This window comes from Phytophthora ramorum (assembly GCF_020800215.1).
Source record: "Phytophthora ramorum isolate Pr-102 chromosome Unknown Phyram_PR-102_s0007, whole genome shotgun sequence".
Taxonomy (NCBI): Eukaryota; Oomycota; class Peronosporomycetes; order Peronosporales; family Peronosporaceae; genus Phytophthora; species Phytophthora ramorum.
Genome location: NW_027150653.1, coordinates 1,694,923 through 1,716,299, shown reverse-complemented (window position 1 = coordinate 1,716,299; position 21,377 = coordinate 1,694,923). Strand labels below are relative to the sequence as shown.

The window sequence follows — 21,377 nt, the reverse complement described above, 5'->3', positions numbered from 1 at the left end:
TTAAAACAGGAAGAACCGCTGAGCCAGTGGCAACGACGACGCCGGGCCGCACGTCAACAACTTTCCATCCGCGTGCACCTTGTACGTCTCCGGATCGACCTTAATCTTGGGCAACGCATCGTTCAGCTTCATGTCCTTCTTCGTGACACCACGGCAGTGGCGGACTGCCTCGACGCGCTTCTTTAGCCCGTACGACTGAGCAACCTTCTTGTCCACGCAGCTCTTACTGACGAAGGCAATCGAGCCCATTCCAATGGCAGCGCCCAAAGCACCAAACATGGGGCGCATCTTCACTGGCTGTGGTGTCGGAATCGAGGCGTTCGGGTCTCCCATCTGAGCGTACGCAATGGCACCGCCCTTGATCACCATTTCTGGTTTGCTTCCGAAGAAACACGGCTTCCATAAGCAGAGGTCAGCTAGCTTGTTCACCTCCACTGAGCCGATAAGGTGTGACATCCCGTGGGCGATGGCGGGGTTGATTGTGTACTTCGCCACGTAGCGTCGGACGCGGAAGTTGTCACGTTTGTGCTCTGATACCGCGTCCTCGGCGAGGAGACCGAGCTCCTTCTTCATTTTGTCAGCGGTCTGCCACGTGCGTGTGATCACTTCGCCGATACGTCCCATAGCCTGCGAGTCCGACGAAATGATACTGATCGCTCCCATGTCATGCAACAAGTCTTCAGCAGCGATAGTCTCACCACGGATTCGCGACTCTGCAAAAGCCACATCCTCCGCAATGTTCTTGTCCAAGTGGTGGCACACCATCAGCATGTCCACGTGTTCGTCAATGGTGTTGCGCGTGTACGGACGAGTTGGGTTCGTCGACGATGGGAGGACGTTCGGCTCGCCGCAAACTGTCACAATATCAGGAGCGTGACCTCCGCCAGCTCCTTCACTGTGGTAAGTGTGAATCGTACGGCCCTTGAAGGCCTTGATGGTGTGCTCAACGCAGCATGACTCGTTCAACGTGTCCGTGTGGATCGTCACCTGGACGTCGTTCTCCTCCGCGACACTGAGGCAGTTATCGATAGCTGCAGGCGTAGTGCCCCAATCTTCGTGCAACTTCATACCAACAGCACCCGCATCGATCGTGTCCTGGAGGCCCTCAGGAAGGGCCGTATTACCCTTGCTTGTCAGACCAATGTTCATCGGAAACGTGTCTGTCGCTTGGAGCATCAGCTTCATGTGGTTCGGACCAGGAGTGCACGTCGTTGCATTTGTTCCAGTAGCTGGCCCAGTGCCCCCACCAACCAGCGTGGTCAAGCCACTTGCGAGCGCTTCAGTGCACAGTTGCGGACAGATGAAGTGAACGTGGGCATCGAAGCCACCAGCAGTCAGAATCAAGCCTTCACCAGCGATCACTTCCGTGTTCACACCCACAATCAGGTTTGGCACGACCCCTTCCATCACATCCGGGTTGCCACCCTTGCCAATACCCGCAATCAAACCATCCTTGATACCCACATCGGCCTTGTAGATGCCCGTGTAGTCCAGAATCAAAGCGTTAGTGATGATCGTGTCGACCACCTGGGCGGACGTTTTGCCAGACGCCTGGCCCATGCCTTCACGCAGCACCTTGCCGCCGCCGAACTTGCATTCATCTCCGTACACCGTCATGTCCTTCTCCACAGCCACGTACAGCTCCATGTCACCAAGACGCACAACGTCTCCAGTCGTAGGACCGTACGTCTGCGCGTACACACTTCTCGGCATCTTGCAGATTCCAAAATCGGGCAGGGTAACATTGCTCGGCAGCTTAGCCAGATCCAGCACCTTGTGGTGGAAACCCTCAGCCACAGCCTTAGCGACAATAGCATCCACCTTGGTCTCGTCCACCTTCCCAGTCGCGAGGTTGTTGCCACCTGTGATCACCTTGTTGCCTGCAATGGGAACAATCGAGACTGTCTTCTGGTCTCCTGGTTCAAAACGCACGGCAGTGCCCGACGCGATGTTGAGGCGGTGGCCGTAGGCAACCTTTCGGTCCATCTCCAGGTACGGGTTGGCTTCAATGAGGTGGTAGTGACTGCCAACCTGAATAGGTCGATCCGAGAGGTTGGTGATCTGCAGCACTCGTGTTGTTCGGCCAGCATTGAGCACAATGTCCGTGTCTTGAGTAATGAGAGCTCCGGGTGCCACTGCCGTCGTTGTAGCAGGAGAGCCGAAAACCTCGAGCTTGGGCACCGGCAGGAAGGACCCGTACAGAGCCAGAGACAGGTCTCCGTCCAGGTTGGAGATGGGGTTGTGGATCGTCACGAGCTTGGTGCCGTCCGGGAACGTGCCTTCAACCTGCACCTCATCCAGGATGGAAGCCACCCCCTCCATCACCTGCCGTCTGCCACAAAGCAACACAAAGTTTAGTAAATGTTTACTATATTTTAGGATGTTTCTGGCCTCGTACCTGCCGAGCATCTGCGCCCCGAGCGTCATGAGCTCCGCCACCGTCTTGCCATCTCGAATAAACTCCAGCACCTGCAGGAATGATACCAAAGATGACGCCATGCTATTAATTTATGTGCAGGCTACATAGGAATGCGGTGGGCCGTCACCTGCGTGGCCAACAGCGCGACACTCTCCGTGTAGTTGAGGCGGAGGCCTCTCGCCAGGCGCTTCTGGGCCAAGGCGCCAGCCGTGTGCAGCATCAAGTGATCTTCTTCGCGCGGACTCAGACGCATCTTGGCTCCGCTTGCTCCCGACTGCGCAAAATCCGAAATGGCGATGCTGGTCACGCGGTATCCTCTCGTTGAAGAGCTAGCGCGTCACTCGCTTTTGATTGGCTGATTCATGAAATCAGAAATGCAAGGGTATCCATTTTGGCAGCGTTTCTGTACTGTAATTCGGAATCAGTAGTATAAGATGTTCCAGGGCGCCGATGATTTGCAATGCAAGTTGAAGTGCGATTCGGTTGATCTCTCTACCTATTGCCTGGACCGAGGTGACTTCTCGTCCTTGGCGACCAGCAACTTCAACACGTCTGAGAGTTTGCTGGCCACGTCCTTCTGCGCTTGGGCGCTGCCATTATGTGCCGTCTCCAGCAGCTCTCGGACGTCCTGCAGCTCCGTCGTCACCTGCATGCGCAAGGCCTCCACTTCTTCGTGCACGTGCTTCATCACTTGCGTCGTGATAGCTTCCGTAATGGTTGCCATCTCTGCTCCATCCACACTAGCATTCGTCTTGCTCAAGAGTGAAAAGTGCATAGCGTCGATCTTGCTGCGTTGCGTGCCTAGGACGTCGAACCTGCCTGTCGGTACGGCCATCGAATCTGAAAACGATGTGGACATGGACGACGTGAGGCCACGACGATTGAAGTTGCGACGTTGCTGGGCGGACCCGGACACGTGCAAGACGCAGTCGTTGATGAGTTCCTGGCCCTTGGGCGTTGTGTACAGCTTCCGAACCACGCTGTAACCGATCCACTGCTCGTAGCGGTGCAATGCACCTGCGAGTTCGAGAAGCGACAGCTCCTTGGCTTGGGCACGCACCTTTTCGTACTCTGAGGTCATGAGCGCAATCAGGAGGTTCATGGCCACGACGATAACTACGAGCACGTATGCTGTGAGTAGCAGGAACGCCAGGTAGTTCCGTGCGCGAAGTCGATCGTCGAAGCTGTAGTTGTCGCCGTAGTTTAGCTCGCCAAACGTAGTAAGGAACACGATCCGCATAGCGCTGAAGAAATCCGTGTACGGCCCTGCTCCATGATACAGCAGGAACAGTCCACCCGAGAAACCCAGGAGCAGAAGTAAGTATTGGAACAGGAACCGCGCAACGACCTTGAACATTCGTGCAAACGTAAATATGAGCACGCTGAAGTAAGACGATACCAATAGCGCCTGCATGAGGTTCACACAGAGCAGAATACTGAGCAGACTGAGCATGCACTCGCGCTGCGTGTCATGTCCATTGACCACTTCGAAAGGGATCGTACCGAGCATCAGCACGTATGTGAATACATCCAAGAAGTTCCACACTGAACGCCAGTACTGCTTCGGATTGGAACGCCACTCTTTGAAAAACTCGACATATAGGAGGTGATATACCGCCAGACCCCAGCAGCACACCTTCGTGACGCCAACAAAATAGTCGACGACCGAGTCGAACTCGATCCATTTGTGAGTCGATTCTTCTCTCTTGCCATTTTCATTCGTGACGACCTCAATCTTGGGAAGCAAGAGATTCGACAAGTAGAAGAACGTGACCATCAGCACGTACAACGACAATTGCTTGCGATGTGTGGTCGAGCCAAACAGTTCCCATTTCAGGTGAATAGCGTTGCGAACAACTGGATGGGTCACTGCCGAGTTCTTGATGGTTTTCTTGGACGATAAGCTTGGCGTTAAGGTGCCCGTCGGGTTCACAATCTGTTCTAAATGGTCGCAGATCTCGAAAACCTACAATAAATAAGCAGAGTATTAATCACTCGGCTCGCCAACAGTTGAGTTCTCACGCAGACGAAGCTTACCTCGACAAATCGATACACTTTCTCACCGTTGATGCGGTTTACTTCAACAGCGTAATGATCCAAAAACAATGGCAAAGCCGCTGCGTGAATCTTCAACAACTGCTCGAGTACGACACCGTTCCACTTGGTATCTGGGCCTTGTCCAGGCTCGTATCGTGCTGAGCGACTAAGCTTGGGGTTGCGTGGTTTGGCAATCGACTGAGGCGTACTCAACAGAATCTCGATAATCTCGTACTTGGGTGTGGGTGACCACAATGCAGTGTACAATGGCGTATGCCAAACTTCTTTGGAGGGTGTCTCAAGATTCTGGCATGAGGCTGTCACGTCAGCGCCGTGAGCGATTAAAAAGAGGCAAATATCGGTCATATCGTGCTCTACGGCAACATGTAGCGCCGTTTTCAACTGTTTGTTCTGTGAAATGTCAATTAGCGTTAGGAAGGGAGACCAGACATAGCAGCAGGCAATGAAGACACGCACCGTTTTGTTAATATCGATCTGCCCTTCGTCAATCAGAAACTTGATTATTCCCGCGAAGTCTGGATGGCCATGTACTGCTATCAGGTGAAGCAGACTATCACCCGTCGTTTCAATTACGCATTGCGGCGGGACAACCTTCTTGAGCGATTTAATACCGTGCCTGGCCGTGCCGAGGAAAATGTTGTGGACAGAAACACCACTTGGGTCGTTCTCATATACCGTGGATTCTTGAAAACGCGGATAGCACTCGTCCAAGAACTATTAGGCAACAATAAAGTTGCGATGAGTCATTTCCCAACCCCACGCTGCTCCAATTACTGTGCGCACCTTGTAGAACAGCTCTTCAGCTTCTGCGTAGTCTTCCTTGTGGCTCGTTTCGTCTTCAACACGGATGAAGAGCGGGAGTAATAGCGGGAAATACATCTGTATCTTCTCCTTACAGTCGTGGGCTGCGTTCTCTTCATTGGGGAGTGAGTCTGTCCCCTTCAGTAGGTACTCAACAAGAGTACTACGTTCTTCAAAGGATGCTTGAGCTTCATCAAGTGATGTCCTCACTGCGGCTGCAAAGTTAATCGCCTTCCAAAACTGCGGGTTCTCTGTCGACTGGTCTAGGAGACGATTGTCTGGTGCTTGGCACTCCTCGCTTGGTGACGCACCCTTCTCAATCAGAATCTCGCAAAAACCTAAAGCACCCACTTCTGCAGCGATATGCAGTGGAGTTTTCCCTTCCCAATTCTGTAAATTCACACAGTTGCAGAAAGTGGTTGGACAAAAGTGGCGATAAGTAGAGTTACATGGTACGTACGGGTTTGCTGATCAGAATACGAAGCAGGCGCGGGGCTTCTGTGGTTCCGAGCCATTTTTGTGAGCTTAGCACTTCACGTTGCTCTTCCACTGACGGGAATGAGGTGCGCTGCACGAAACTCTGCAAAAAGTAGTGCAAAACGGTATCTCCTCGGTCGGTGTCCACTTGCGCGATCGTGTCGTCTGTTAATGAATATATGCCATCTTGTATTCCTCGGCACAGCTGAACTATGTGATCTCGCAAGCATGAAGTGAAGTCCTTTGATGACCCTACCACCGTGCGAGAAAGAGGTCCCTTTCTTGGTGCTACTAGTTCGATCACGCTGGGAAAAATCTCGCTCTCGCTCGATATCTGCACCGCCCCTAGCGATTGAAGAGCTGAGGAAGCCATGGAGCATTGGCGATCTGCAGCAACGTCCAGCGGAGTCTCGCAGTAACAGTTCTATTCAGAAAAGTAGATAATAAAACAAACCAACGAACACGTCAGTTCTTGGATATCTGTAATCGAATGCATCGCAGAGTTTGTTTGACCTGGGTGTTGATCGCAATGTTTCCAATCAGGTGAAGACATCGAATAATATAGTAGCAGTGCTTGTCTCCCGCACTAGAAGCTGCAACATGGAGCAGAGTGTTCATGCTGCAATCTCGTATCCTCAGCGTTCCGTATTTTCGCAATGTCGCCTGCACTCCAGATGACCTAGAAACGCCAGACGGCCCCAGTTAGAGAGAGATGTCCACCGTAAACGTTCAGCACCCGTTCTTACATCAGCTTCGCATATATCCGCATCAAGACTGTCTCCGTCACCGAAATCCAACTTCCTACTGATGACGTTGGCTGGCATAACACCATTTGCTGGTCCTCTCGCTCCACAGTTGTGACGTTCACATATCCCAATAGGAGACGACACACTTCCTTGTGTCCATGACTGGCTGCTAAATGAAGAGCTGTCCATGCAGACATATCCTGCAACACTAACGTGTTAGTCATCATCCCATTCATAAATCGACAGTTAGAAAGTGCTGTACACACTCTGTGAGTCGCATTGGCATGATATCGAAGCAGGAGTTCGCACCCGAGGACATTTCCTCGTTCAGCATGATAGAAAAGTGGAGTCCGCCCTTTGTTGTTCTGTTGCAGCAATACGAATCATGTTTAGCACGAGCTTGACAAACGAAATAATAGAGCGGCTTTCACCAATCAGTACGCTACCATAGTATCAACTGTGACACCAAGCTGCTGGACAAAGTGGGCAATCGAGTTTTCGCGTTCGTGACAACACGCATGGTACATCGGCGTTTGACCTTCGTTGTCCTATTTGCGCCAACGAATAGTAAGACTCGTTGCATACAGATTACAGCGTAGCTACGCCTTCAATGGGTCGTCAGTTCAAACCTTAGAGTTGAGCGAAGCTCCATAGTCCAGCAAAATCTCACACGCTTTCAAATGTCCAGTCGCGGCAGCAAAGGAGAGAGCAGTAGCTCCTGCTTTATTCTGTCACACATAGGATTTGTAAGTTCAAAACAGCGCCCGGCCAATCCTTATCACGTCGGCGTAGGTTCTGCTACCAACCTTTGTGTTCACGGGTGCTCCAAAGCGCAACAGTTCTCGAAGAATCAGCGGATGCGAAATTGCCTCCCGCAGTGGATTTCGCTCTTCACCCCCAGTCGTCCGCTGCTCAACACAAAAAGTAAGCGTACCGAGGGTGCACTCCTAGGTTTGTGCCACGCGCACTCACCGAAATGTCTAACGACACACCAGCTTTCACGAGTAGCACCACTTCATCTCGTGCGTCTCTGTTAATCGCTTGCAGCAATTGCTGTATAGCAACAAGCGCGGCACCACCTTAGCAACCACCCACCCACCTTTTTTCATGACTCCACTTCACGTACATGCATAGCTTGCTCCGGATCCACAGCTACTAAAACCTGGCACACGAGTAAACGGTCGTTGCGCAGTGCAATGGTCAACGCAGTACTTCTGTCTGACGCCTACGAACAAATCAACCATCTCATCAGCAATCAAAATTAAGAGACCCATTTCGTCTCTCCTACGCCTCACCACAGCTGAAGTCGAGGCCCCGATGGTTAGCAATTCTTCACAAATGAGGCTGAATCCTCGTTCTGCTGCCACCATCAATGGGGTCCGCCCATGCTTGTCCTGAAATGCATGACACCACCTACTTGTCAATCAACTGTGAAGTCCGTCTACAACCTTATCAAAGCTTGCCCTACACGAGCGCCCACAATGGCCAACGAAATGTCGCCTTCTATTGCCTCAAACAGATTGTGTTGGATGGCCAGGTGCAGCAGCGTTCGCCCAGCTTCATCCTGTTGAGAGAGAGAGAGAGTACAACATCCAAATATTAACTTTGATATTCGGTTTTTGCAAGTCAACGGGGGAAATTGCAGACACGCACCCGGTACTGCGGGTGCTGCTCGTATAAGCGCCTGAAGGCGTCCGCATCACCGCTGCCTAGAGCTCGATCCAGCTCGCGCTGCGTCGCCGCGTCCATCCACTGCAAGTTGCCGAGAATCTCAAAGTGGAATTTCGCCTGATTTTCATGTGGTCTCTCATATGTGATATAGGTTCATGCTGCCGTCCTGCCAGTACACGTGCTGCGAAGCTCTTACGAACGAACGCACCCTCCGGTCAGCTCGCTTTCCATTCACACATGCGAATAAGCTTTTGTCTGTTTGCCTGGCTGCTGCGAGCGTAGAGGAGCGTCTGCGCTCAATGGCAAACAGCTATAGATACCCAGGGGTGGACAACGCTGCTCGAAAACCGCCTCCTCCTCTGTACCAATGCCCAAAGCAAACTCGGCATCGACCAAACCTCGCGCCTCGGTGCCTCGGACGTCCTAGCTTTCCTGCAGGCGAAAGTCTCAAGTGCGACCACCAGGCGGTTCCAGCGCGCCGCTGGCCCTTTCCTCCTGGTGGCAGCCTGAGTTGAGTCGACCACAGCGGAGAAGTCCAGCGGACTTGACCAAAACCCTGCGCAGTGTCCCTACGACTTGGTAGGGAACTATCGAAGTTTGAGCACTAATGCTGGCCACGTTTGGCTTCGGAGCCGTCGCCACTGGCTCGTGCGCGCGCCTGTGTAAACTTCATGTGAGCCAAATAATTGCAAGCACTTCGCGTGTGACTTGAGCGTGCAATCGAGACTGACAGCGGCGGAGACGAAGGAGCACAGGCCAAATTTCAGTGGAGACGAAGCGAGAAATCTGCCACTGCACTGCACAAGCTCTCGTGCAAGCCCGTCCGTATAGAGCGCGGGGGGCCTTTCGAGTTTTCCACTTTCCGCTCGCTCATCCAGGCGGCAGCAAGCATTTTCGTCGCACAGCTTCAACCGCTTTGTTCGGTACAGTCGGTCGATTATGACCATACGCCCCAGCGGCGTACTACGTTCACTAGCAGGATTCGTCGGGCTTGTGCTGGTTTGCGCCGGGGCAGCTACAGCACAGGAGAGCGACAACAGCTTCAGTGCTGGTGTTGGAGTCGTGTCGAGACTTCGGATCGGTGCCAATTCCTCTTCGTCTACGAGTGGCAGTAATAGCAGCAGTGGCAGTGACAATGAGACCGCCGCGTACCTTGCGAGAGGTTACGCGTCAACGATGGACGATGACGAACAGCGTCTGACAATCATGAGCGACACGCTCCTTACCGAAAGTGTTTGCGGCGGCGAGCCCATGGTGATACTCAAGTCTTCGACCATTCCCGCTAACGGTGCATGTCTGAAGGCTCAGAGTCACTACAATCTTTCGTGCGCCTGCTTCTCGGGCTTTGCAAACACAACAACATGGCATTTTCGCATTCGATCCCCGGATACTGCGCCGAAGTCGCCGTTTCCTACGGTAATAAGCGTTGGTGATGTGGTCGAAGTGAACTCTCTCATGCTGTACGATACGCCACCGACCTTGCTTATCCTGTAAGTTCGTCGTGAGCTTTCGCTTCTTTTTTTTTACTTATGACATTGTTGCACACACGCCTAACACAGAATTTGATGTTGATTTTGTCTGTACAGCAAAATTCAGGGAGAAAGCAGTGACCTTGTCCCTGTCAACCTGGAGAAAGCGACAACGGGGGATGATGAGTTGGCCATAGTCCGCTCGCAGGACGCATCGTCCCTTACAAAAGTGTATGTGATGCTCTAAATCGCCAGTGGTCGTATTCGTCGCATCTAACTCCTTGTTTTGGGCATGTTGCAGGGACATATCTAACCTGGATCTTTCTGATACTTTCATCGGAGCTGAATTTGTGCCATCAACGCTTGCAAGCTTGTGAGGATGCTGATAATTCTGTTTTTTATACCACTTTGCTCACTGTGGTCGTGGATGAACTTGTAGATCGATGCGGAATTGCAACCTTAGCAGCCTTAGCCAGCCATTCCTTGAAAGCTTCTCCGCCTTGGCATCGCTGTACGTGTTTGCATTTATACACATTGAATGCGTGCTATTTCTCTCTGACACTCCCGTGCTTGCAATTTACTTTTGCAGGAACCTTGCAGCAAACAAGATATCTAGTATTTACGGCAGTCTGCCAGGTTCTGCAGAGGCTTTGAGCGCCATGACCGACATGTGAGTGTTTTTTTATTATGCATCGCGTGTGCTGGCACTGATCGTAAGTTGTGAGGTTTGTGTAGCAACCTGGCGAACAACAGTTTCACCGAGTTTCCGGTTCAGCTGCTGAAATTCCCGAATCTTCAAAAGTTGTACGTCCTGGTCGATGACCTTGAAAACCTCGTGTTTTAATTGACGCTAACCTCCTTCGTTTTCGTCCTTAGGGATATGAGCGGCAATGACATCTCAAATTTGACCGTCACCAATGACGAGCTTGCAATCATTTCACAGCTCGCAGTCTTTAAAGTTGATGTTTCCTCAAGTTTTGCTGGAGTCGACTGCACCAGCGGCGAGTTGCTGGAGGCCCACAACACGGAATTCTGCGTCGTAAATGGTACAAGCACCACCCCTGCACCCACACTGGTAAGGGATGACAACGGAAGTGACAGCACAAACTGGACGATTTTCGTGCTAGTCGCGGCCTTCGGTGGATGTCTTGTTGGGTTCCTACTGTTTTTCCTGGCTACGATGTTTGTGCGGCATCAACAAGAGCAACGAAGCAAAGCAGGCTCGTCATCACCTGATGCTGAAGATGTTCAGACTTCGCGTGCAATGCAATCTACTATGACAGAGGCATTTTACAACTCGCTCCACCCGACGCTGAATGCAGATCTACTCGATGATCCGTTGATTATGTCATTCCGACTCAAGTACAAGGATCTGCACGTTGGCCGCTGTATCAGCAAAGGTGGGTTTGGACTTGTGTACACTGGCATGTACAAACATCGTCAGGTGGCCATCAAGAAGATCATGCGCGAAAAGTGCGAGAAGCTATCACAGATTCGCATGTTTGTGCGCGAAATCACGCTCATGGGCTCACTTAAGCATGAGCGCATCGTCGAATTCATCGGTGTTGCGTGGGACTCGCTACGTAACCTTAGCGCTATTACGGAGTACATGGAGCGTGGTGACCTACGTGACGTGCTGCACGCATTAAAACACCAGGGACCCAATACCAATCATGAGCTCACATGGCAAGGTCGGAAGCTCACAATTGCGCTGCACATCGCTGAAGGGCTTGCATACATGCATTCGCTGAGCCCTAAAGTGATTCACCGCGACCTCAAATCAAAGAATGTGCTGCTGAACAACAACTACGACGCCAAGCTCAGTGATTTTGGTGTCTCGCGTGAGCACCGAGTGGCAGAAGGCGATGGCCCAGGCCGGTTCATGACTCCTGGCGTTGGTACATCGTTTTGGATTGCCCCAGAAGTGCTGCTCGGTCGAGACTATGACGAACACGCGGATATTTTCTCATTTGGTGTCGTACTCTCTGAGATAGACACTGACGACTACCCGTACTGGAACTCAGGAAGCATTCCTGGGCAGGACAACCCCGACGAACGACGCTCGCAGGAGCAAAAAATCCTCGAGAAGGTCGCACTAGGATCGTTGCGCCCAACCTTCTACAATGACTGCCCACCCGGAATTCTGGCACTGGCAGCGAGCTGTCTTGAGGGCAGACCGGAAAACCGCCCCAGCGCCTCGGAGATTGTTCTCACAATCAAAGAGCTCATGCGCGAGATTCAGTTGGACAACCGACCGCACCCGGAGCCTGAACCAGATGATATCGCCACGGAAGGATTCCTCTCAACGGAATAGCATGGCCGTACTCGTTGTCTCCGATGAAGCGCGATACGGACGGAGTATTCGCCGCAATATAAATATAATACTTACCAAACGAGCTGTGCAGTCTCGATCGAAGTGTAGCTCGGTTCGAACCAATTCAACAAGGAAAATGTATGCAGCGCTGCAAGATCAATTTAGGCTTGCGTACTATGCCTCGCTGCATTGAGCCTCGCTGATCACGCAACAATCTTCTGCTTTTTCAATGCTGCCTCACTGGTCTCTTCAGGCTTGTTGGGTACCGAGTTGACCGGCACACTCTTCTTTGAATCGGCGGTCCCTACAGCCAACTTCATTTTATACTCTGGTACTGAGGATGCTCCTCCTTCAATGCGTTCAAAGGCCCCGGTATCTTCCTGCAAGTAGGATCTGTTGCAAAGGCAGACACACACGCTCGTCAATAAAAACATCTACCCCTCAAATAAAATTACATACACACAAAAACTCACGTGACGAATGTACGGAGGTGTTCTTTCCCACCGAGCTCGTGCTCGCTCTTGGGGTAGCTCTCAAGAATCTGGTCGCACACTTGCCCCGCCGTCATACTCGCAAGTCCCTTGTGATATTTGGCCTTCTCGAACGCCTGCAGCAGAAAGACACAAAATCACAAATAAGACCCCTCTCGGACCAAAACGAGAAAGAGAGTTTGTCAACCTTTTGGATGATTTTGTATCCACTCATCGTGCTGATCGTGGAGCGAATGGCGCACAGGAAATAGACCCGCGCGTGCCCAATTTTGAGCGGCATCTTGGAGCTGAGCTTGACCGTCTGATTCTTGGTCACGAACTTGCCATCCGCAAACATGCCGTTCTTGCCCAGACACTGCAACTCGAAGCAACTGTCGCTCTGGTTCCACTGGATGCGCGCGTGCAGCCGCGAAATGGCTTTCTGCTCCCCCAGCGCGATGCGGTGGTCGGGCGCGGGAGAAATGGGCCCGCGCCCGAGCTCCGCCGGCAGGTGCGTGACGAGCTTCTCGAACGGCGCGTCGTCCATAATTCGTCCGCTGAGCTTGGCGTATGCCAGCGCAGGCCGCTTCTCCACGAACTTCTTCTCCAGCGCCTTCTTGCGCTCTTCGAGCCCAGGCGCCTGCATTGCTGCTTTGTTACTTTGCAAATGTGTATTTTTGTGAACTGGTCCAGAATTTTTAGCGATATTTAAAAAAACATTTACGTTAACTTTGATATTTTGAGAAAACCCTACACTTTGTAGTCCATAACTTATTCCTCCGCTCCATCCAAAGTGACAGACCCGTTGTGACGTCGGAGACTACATTGACGAAGAAGACGACCACGACGAGCGCTCCCAGGACGACGGCGACGCCTGGCTCGACAGAGACGACGGAGATCACGACGTACGAGACGACACCACCATGCTGTCGGAAGGCATTTGTTGGGACGGCGTGGCCGGTCTGGTGATGAGTGCCATTGACGTGACTACGGTAGCTGCCCTATGGTTGCTGCCGTGAGTGGCAGCCGCTCTACATCCATCTAGCCTCGACATCTTCGCTAACACAACATGCCCCAATTCCAAACTAGAATCCAAGCTCACAATTCCTGCTGCACGCAAAGATGACCGACAATCTACTCGCAGCGGCCCCGGCGCAGCATACCTTCACGCCTCAGTAGATTGACAGCTTTTTCTCCAGGCCTTGTCTTGGTGAGGAAGGCGACGCCACCAGCTAATACGCATGCAAGGCTTGTGGGAGTGCCGCAAGCACACGCCCAAGACAGTTTATACTAACCTAGTGTCTCACGTTCGGAGGGCACACATAAACTATAAAAGCGGCATGCATGACGCTAGCGTAGCCGCGTCGGGAACCCAATCGCCGTGGGTCCGCCAAAGCCCCCCCGATCACTACGCTGGTTACGGTGGGTTATCAATGACAATCTGCCGTTTACTTTATGCGAGCCGAAATAAATGCGCCACTGCGTATATTTTTCGGTTACAATTCGTGTACTATATTTTTGAACGTTTTATGTTGGATAGATAGACGGAACTAAATCCAATTTTAGCCGAGTCCCTGACTACTATCATAGTGGCGGTGTCAAAGGCTGCGGAGAAAGCAATCGGTGGTGAAATGCCCAAGTGTTTCGGCCTCATCATCAATGGCTGGACCCATGGTACGGAACACTGCCTGGCTGTGTATGCGTGCTACGAGACGGAGGCCGGACCCCAACATTTTCTTCTGTCTATGGCACCCGCAATGGATGAGTCAGATAACCAGCTAAATGGTGAGGGCCACTTCACGGCCATCAAACGCTTTCTCTCAATTTTCGGGAAGGGATTTCTGGTTGTCTCTTTCTAGTCGGTGATAACAGGGCATTGAGCAAGCGACTTACCAATTTGCTTGGCGTGCTGCTTATTCGTTGTGCGAGCCACGAACTGAACCTTACCGTGCGTGACTACTTGAAGCCACATCACAATAATCTCGAGGTGGTGAAGCAGCAAATGCGGAAACTGCGAACTCTGAAGCAAGCGCCCAAATTACGGTATTTTTGGATTTATTATTTGTTTTCTGGGTCTGTGAAACGGTTTACTAATTATGTGTGGTATATTACGAATATCACGAAAATAGCATCAAGTCTCCTGACAGGATACGCGCTGGTCTTTTACATCACCGATGCTCAAGCGTTACGTTCGGCTCCGCGACTTTATTTCGACCGACAATGAAGACCTGGAGGACTATCTTTCGTCTCGCACGACGCGCCGCAAGCTAGAGATGTTGCTAACCAGCCTGCATGACGTCGAGTCTGTGTCCAAGCACCTAGAAGTCACCGGGCTTACTTTGATCGGTGCACGTGGCCTGCTCGACAGTCTGTTGGAAATTTGACAATCGTTTGCGAAGTATTTCAGTAAGCACTCTTGGTATTGTATATAGAATTTTTAACCTAGCTGTTGATTTTATGCATACGTGTAACAGCACCAGACGCCGACCTCATGCATTTGGTTGCGTTCGAGCACGCAGTGGAGAATGTATTGGCGGAACAAACGACCCTGCTAACGGACAACGAAGCGGCTGCTTTAGAGCCTTCCAAGCGAAGGCCGAGCGGCATTTCCGTCATGGAACCGCCAGCATCGGGGAAGGAACGCTTCGCCGAGCTAATCCTCAAGCACCGTAAGGTACCTGCTGAGACGTCGACCTACATGTTACTGGTGGCAATTCCGTCAACCCCGAACATGGTGGAGAAGATCTTTAGCGTGGCTCATTGCGGTTTTGCGCCACGACCGCCACCGCTTGTCTCCTCTAATGCTGGAGATGATTCTGTTCTTGAAGGTGAACGAATCTTGTTGGAATGTGGCGACTGTCGTGAACCGTTTGTAGGATACCTACTTTATTGCAGTAATTTACTGAGCTAGCACTTCGCTCGCAGTTATTTATTTTCTTCCTAATGTCCTCACAAGCAGATGTGCATTTTGTTTGTCGGGTGCAATATATATATATATATGTTGAGTTTTTGAGATGCCTGACTGTATCATTGTCTCCACAATTCGGTGCCCGATTATAGTTATTGTTGGTCGAGTGACCGCAGTCGATCCCTAGAATCGGCTGATTTTGTGGTCCTTGGGGGTGCTCACCAGCAAATTGCGCGGCATTACCTGTTCGTCGACCGTCAGTTGCTTGCTGGCGTCACTATGTATTGGCATGTTAGCTGGTGTGCTCGCCATTCTGTTGTTGCAGTGTCATTGATGGTATCGCGGGGCAATCCATCAGTCGTCTGCACAACCAGTGTATTTTATTCAGGTGCTGCGCATTGGACGTTTCCGCCTCATGTGCTGTGCCACCAGCAGCGGGTTGTAGCCAATTCATGAAGAGGTCCATTCGAATGGGGATGTCCATGCGACTGTCAGATTCCAAATTGCCAAGTTTGCGGCAAGTACAATGGTTCTCGAATGCCTTCACCAAGAAAACGCTGCACCGAAACGACGACTTTGACGACTTCGTGGTCCAGGTGCATGAGCTAGCGTATGGTTCTTCCATTGCTGACACGCAGCCGTTTTCGTTCGGATACCAATTAAACGGTCACCGAAAACCCGATCTCGGAAATGGTCCTGATGAACATCCGCTTTTGGCAGGACTGACGACCAAACGGCGGCTTCAGAATGGGGCGCGGGATCCGGCATCGTTCGTGTTTCACATGGACGCCACCTTCAAGCTGAACCAAGTGGCGTATCCAGTCATCGTATGTGGCGTTTCAGACAAGGGCCGCTCATTCCACCTGGTTGTGCTGTTCATCACTTCGCAGAGACTGAAAATATTGTACGTCAAAGCGCTAGCTGCTCTCCGCACGATTTTCACTGCAGTTACGGGTCAGCAAATGTTGCTCAAGTACGTCATGGCGGATGCAGCTCAGCAAAACGCTGTCGACCAGGTCTTTGGTGTAGATTCGGGATTTGCGTACCTCACGTGCTTCTATTATGTGATGACGAAAGGCTCAAGGGCGTCCCACAGAGGTTGTGCGAAAAGGTGATCGCTGATGTACGGCATCGCAGTTTGTTCATTTTTATCGTGATTGAGGCTGCTATATCATAAATAGATAAACGAAACCAACAGAATTCGTTCTGCCCTCCATTTCTAGTGGTTACTTTGATCAACGTACGAAGATGGCAGTCCGTGAGGACCCAACAGCTACTAACGAGGCCCCATCCGGCGCGTTTATCGCCTTTTTTTAATGGTGCAAACACCATCGAAAGAAGCGTGGGTAGATGAGGCGGCAGCCCGTTACCTGAGGGCATGGGTGCTTATTCTACGCAATTCCACCTCAACAGCCAGCGACGCTATCAAGCGACTACTCGATGCGGTACATAATGCACGCATCACCAAGGCCCGTCTCATTGAGGCAGTTGCTAAAGATGACGATGCTGGCGAGGAATAATGGGTCCTGCCAACAGGTTTCGATCAACAGGGTAGGCCGACATACCAGATGCGAACCATTCTCGATGACCAGCGGGTAAATGGGCGCGTACTGTTCCTGACGTCATGGGAGCCAACGTGGGAGTGCACCGCAAACCTGCCATCAGGTGAGATCAAGAAGTACAGACAGCGCAAACGACGCAAAATGTCTGTCGAGGACTAACAACAAAAAATTGTGCGATGGTAGCAATTACATATTTTCTTTAAACAACACACTACACTTCGTCGGTAGAAATGCAGTGGGTTTGTAGCGATTGCCACACAGCCATCCGCTAAGGTGGTACAAGGCGAGCCCTTCAACACGCCTTGCACAAGCCACGCAACAACAACTTTGCCCACACACTTCGATAGGCGTCGCCGATCCGGCACTGTGCCCGCCATGGCACGCCGCACTGATCGCTGTTAGTCGTGGAAGGCGCCGATTGGGAAGTGAGAAACCTGTGGACTGGCCGAGCCGCGGGATGGATGGCCCGCGTCTTCCCACGTGGATCGACCACGTTCACGGATCTTATCTGTGCGGCACACAGATGATTTGTGGATAGAGGGTGGGTGGCTGTGTGTGTTTACTATTTTGTCTGCGAGATCATGGTCCTCCACAATACAAGGCCTGCCAAGCATGTGCAAGTTGGCTTTGCTCAACCAAAACTCATTGTTATGAAAAAAAAGGCTTCGTCTGTCCCCGGACATGCACAATGATATCCGTGGCATGTGCTACCACTATTTGCAGGTGTAGAAAATGACATGAGCAACATTGGGCGGCATAAAAAGTTAGACGGTGCAGCGTTTGATGGCGACAAGTCGGCTGGAGTGAGAAATTAATCTATACAAGTAAATCAAGGCCATTTTCAAAACGTAAGTAGACTGTTGAAACTACTTATAAGTAGATTGCAAACAAGAACATCAAGGCGAAGGTAAGAACTTCAAGTATGCTGTAACAGAGTTGCATCGGGGTCGGGGGTACGATTTTTGTGTACGACATCTCATTACGAATGCGCAGAACTTCTCGTCCATACTCTCGCCAACAGAGCAAGCTTGGATTTTCCTCATGGCTCGCATTGAGCGCAAAAGTGATTACAAGTTCTACCGATTTAAACTTGCCGATACGAGACCGAAAGATGCAGTGTACCTTGACTGGATAGCCAAGGAACACTGGGTGCCCTACTCATTCAGCGAAAAGTACACCCATCCATCGTACGAAGAAGTCATTTTGATAGAGGCTGCAATCAATTGGTTGGGGAACGTGTCACGTAATAAGCGGAAAGCCCAAATGAGTCTTAGGCAACTTTGTAGGTTGAAGGCAAAAGGAAGACAAAACGAGCTAATAGCTTATGAAGTGCGCTAGTCGTTACCTACGAGCCTGGGGGGCTTGCTGCTGTAGATATCTAGGTGCGCAGAGTAGAAAGCTGGAGCCGTTGCCCGTTTTCGCCCGTTGCCAACGGATGCTAGATCCGTTACAGAACGCGTGTCGACCTTCGTATCCGTTGCACGCTTTGAACAAGTCATAAAAAGGCAGTGGTAACGACTGCGGGTCACCGACGAGAAGCAGCTCGCGGAATTCGTCGTCAAAACGTGAGCTCGTCCCGGTGTTCAAAATGAGATTAAAGATATGTTGGTATTGAACAAGTCTGTGCATATGGCGTACTGTGAAGACCCGCTCGCTGTGCTGAATGTCACCATGCATTCCTGTATTCGACAGAAGGAACAAGTGGGAGAAAACTTGTACAGCCACTGTGGTTACAAGTACAACGCTCTATCTATTCAGGAAATATAATAATGAACAATGCCCCTTCGTGTTGTTATCCACTATTTCATTTCGTGGGCATCTACAGATCTGAGGTATCTGACACGTGGCGACTGGACGTAAAATGTCCGAGCGTCGTTTCCCATTTCCCATGGAAGCACTCGCAGTGATGATTGGTCCAGAAGTGCGCGCGACAGGGAAGAACGAGGACGAACGGAGAACTGGTACAAGTTCCCACAGCATACTGAGACCAAGTGACTTCCAGAAGTCCCCCCAATGTCGAGTTACTTCCGGAAGTCATGTGTGCCTTCCGAAAGTTCCTTCCTGATGTGACTCGCAGATGACCCAGACGTTGTGGGTGCGGAGGCTGACCAGACGCTCCTGATTTGTACCCACCAAGACCTTTCCAATTTTCCAGTATACAAAGCCCAAGATATTAGCGACCGACCAAGACGACCAGCCGGATATGTTATGCACGAAGAGCCGGCTTGCGACCAGGATGTGTCAGCCTCCCGGATGCTGATTACGCCAAAGGAACCCTATAGTGAAACCAAGACAAATGTGCATGTGGAAGACTTCCAGCAGAGACCTTGACAGAAGACTTCTAGCAGAGACTAAAAATAACAGAGAGTTCGTTTTGCCACCAAGGGCGCAAGTGTTTTCCAGGGGCCTTATCAGTTGGCCTGGAAGCACGCTGGGATAACGCCGGACAAGCCGCCGTGTAATTCCGGGGACCCGGGTTCACCCAGCCTGCGTTTGGACGCGTCGTAATCGCGAAGACCGCCGTGGAACTCTCCGAAAGGCTCAAGACCAAATTAGGCGGTGACCGAGTGACGCGCATTCGTACGTGATCTGTCCTATTTCATATTTCAGTTGGGAGTGTGTCCTCTAGACCCCCCATTTCATAGTAATTGCCGTTTCAGGAGGTTGTTAGTAGTCACCCCCCGGAATTTGATCGAATAGACTGCTGTGTGATAGGACTGTATATTGAGTGATCCGGAAGTGGTTTTCCTTTTGGATATATCTGAAAGTTATCTTCTGGAAGGAGTTATAAATCCTCCTTACTGGAAGTGGTGCGCAACAAGGGTGCATCTGGAAGTGACCAGTCTTCCAGGTGAAACACAAGTAGACTGGTGTACGGACCCACTGCTCAAGGGTCCAAAAGAATAAGTAGCAGCTGTATATTGTGTATAACTCTCTGTATTATTTGGTCATCTGGGAAGGCTTTGCTAGTGGTCTAACCCCAGCTGTACTAATTGCGTCGAGAAGTGAACGTACGCACTCTGTATTCTTGTATTCATTTTGATTGTGTAGGAACAACTCATCAGGTGGAGTCCGGTCTTCCGAAGACAAACGACACCTATAGGGATTACACAAGGTCACACGCCAAGCTACTTCCGGAAGTCCCGTACTTTTGGAGGTAGTCTGACCCCATTGGGCTTTCCGAAAGGCGAAGTTTAAGCTTCCTGATCGGCCGAGTCTTCTGGCGCGCGTGCGCTATACACCCTGGACGATAAAGGCGTTCACCCGCCTCGCCTCAGCTGGTGCGCGTGCCCGGATTTGGACGTCTAGTGATTTCACCGAGTTGTTCTTATATTATTGATTGAGTTCTAGGGGACTGGGTGCTAACTAATCTTCTAACCGTGGTTATTATGGCTGGAATTGAAAGCACATGCGAAGGTGGACGTGAGGGACCCGAACGCGGCGATGCGTCCCGGTCATCACGTCGAGTACAAGGGCTGCCTCCGGAGGAGCAGGCGACTTTGGATGAGGTCGTCAGGAATGCTCGGAAGGCGAACGCTGCGAAGCGCAAGGCTGCCCAAGAAGCGAAGGAGTCGACGGCCCAAGAAGAAGACACTTCTGGATCCGCCGTTCAGGAGGCGCACCAAGCGAATCAGGACGGTGATGTGGAGGTGCTTTCGGATGGGGAAGAAGGCTCCGAGTGGTCTGGATCGGAATCTGGTTCAGATGACGAAAATGATTCCAGCTCGCAAGAGTCTGATGAGGCGTCTGAGGGAGACGTCGTGAAGGTTGAGCCCCCGGCAGAAGATCGAGTTTCGGACTCTCTCCAGCCGGAAGAAGAAGTTGAAATTCTGGATGACATCAAGACATCCGAACGAGCGCAAACAATCAAAGATGAGCGGCCATTATCGACCGTTCAAGAAGATGCTGTGCTAGAAGATGTGGAGATGTCTTTGCCTGTGCGATCGGATGTCCCATTGCAGATGGAGCTTCCAGATGTCGTGTCGATGCAGCCCCCTCCAACCGCTATGCAGAAGGATTACCATCCTGAAGTTCAAGAAGTGGAGACTGGGACGGCTGACGTTCAAATGACGGAGGCCCAGGCAAAAGTGTATGTGGCAGATCAAGTTCGACGTTGGGAACGTGATGTTTCTGAAAAGAATGTCCCTCCGGATGTCAAGTATGATTGGCCGCAAGTACGTCTGGATTCCGAGTCGTTTATGGTTGCTAGTCTGACTACTTCGGATTACCTGAGACGACGGATGTCGATGCCGACTCAAGCGGACGCCTGGATTGCAGAGATGCAGTTACGACGTCGCACGTTTGGAATGGCCCGAGATCTGACCGCCGCTCTGATTCCTCCCGGAATGTTCACACCCCGGGATTGCGTTGCTGTCTTGCAGACCATCCTTTTCGAGGCTGGTTTCGAGTTTGTCAATTTGGTGCCTGGATGGTTCCGGACGCGAGTCTACAAAGTGCATCCGGATCTTGTCCGACGAGTGG

General features: G+C 51.4%; 4 protein-coding genes across 4 annotated transcripts; 1 reads left to right on the top strand and 3 right to left on the bottom strand.

Annotated features, from left to right (window-relative positions):
• KRP23_8522 (Urease) lies at positions 1-2,672 on the bottom strand (the record flags this gene model as incomplete). The annotated part of the gene is made up of 3 exons (XM_067893973.1): positions 1-2,332; positions 2,399-2,469; positions 2,547-2,672. The coding sequence occupies 3 exons, from the start codon at positions 2,670-2,672 to the stop codon at positions 1-3; spliced, it is 2,529 nt and encodes an 842-aa protein (XP_067743451.1).
• Positions 2,673-2,915: 243 nt separating this feature from the next.
• Positions 2,916-8,250, bottom strand: KRP23_8521 (Ankyrin repeat domain-containing protein 50; the record flags this gene model as incomplete). Its single annotated transcript, XM_067893970.1, has 16 exons — positions 2,916-4,385; positions 4,457-4,867; positions 4,934-5,191; positions 5,261-5,668; positions 5,739-6,179; positions 6,269-6,434; positions 6,502-6,701; positions 6,768-6,866; positions 6,948-7,049; positions 7,131-7,229; positions 7,308-7,409; positions 7,474-7,554; positions 7,628-7,726; positions 7,797-7,895; positions 7,970-8,065; positions 8,155-8,250. 16 exons carry the CDS (start codon positions 8,248-8,250, stop codon positions 2,916-2,918), a joined length of 4,227 nt encoding a protein of 1,408 aa, XP_067743450.1.
• An 861-nt stretch (positions 8,251-9,111) lies between these two features.
• Positions 9,112-11,955, top strand: KRP23_8520 (uncharacterized protein; the record flags this gene model as incomplete). The annotated part of the gene is made up of 8 exons (XM_067893969.1): positions 9,112-9,662; positions 9,759-9,872; positions 9,943-10,014; positions 10,081-10,152; positions 10,231-10,311; positions 10,377-10,445; positions 10,518-10,687; positions 11,666-11,955. 8 exons carry the CDS (start codon positions 9,112-9,114, stop codon positions 11,953-11,955), a joined length of 1,419 nt encoding a protein of 472 aa, XP_067743449.1.
• Positions 11,956-12,158: 203 nt separating this feature from the next.
• On the bottom strand, positions 12,159-13,071 carry KRP23_8519 (Fork head transcription factor 1; the record flags this gene model as incomplete). The annotated part of the gene is made up of 3 exons (XM_067893968.1): positions 12,159-12,348; positions 12,429-12,562; positions 12,634-13,071. 3 exons carry the CDS (start codon positions 13,069-13,071, stop codon positions 12,159-12,161), a joined length of 762 nt encoding a protein of 253 aa, XP_067743448.1.
• Positions 13,072-21,377: the final 8,306 nt, after the last annotated feature.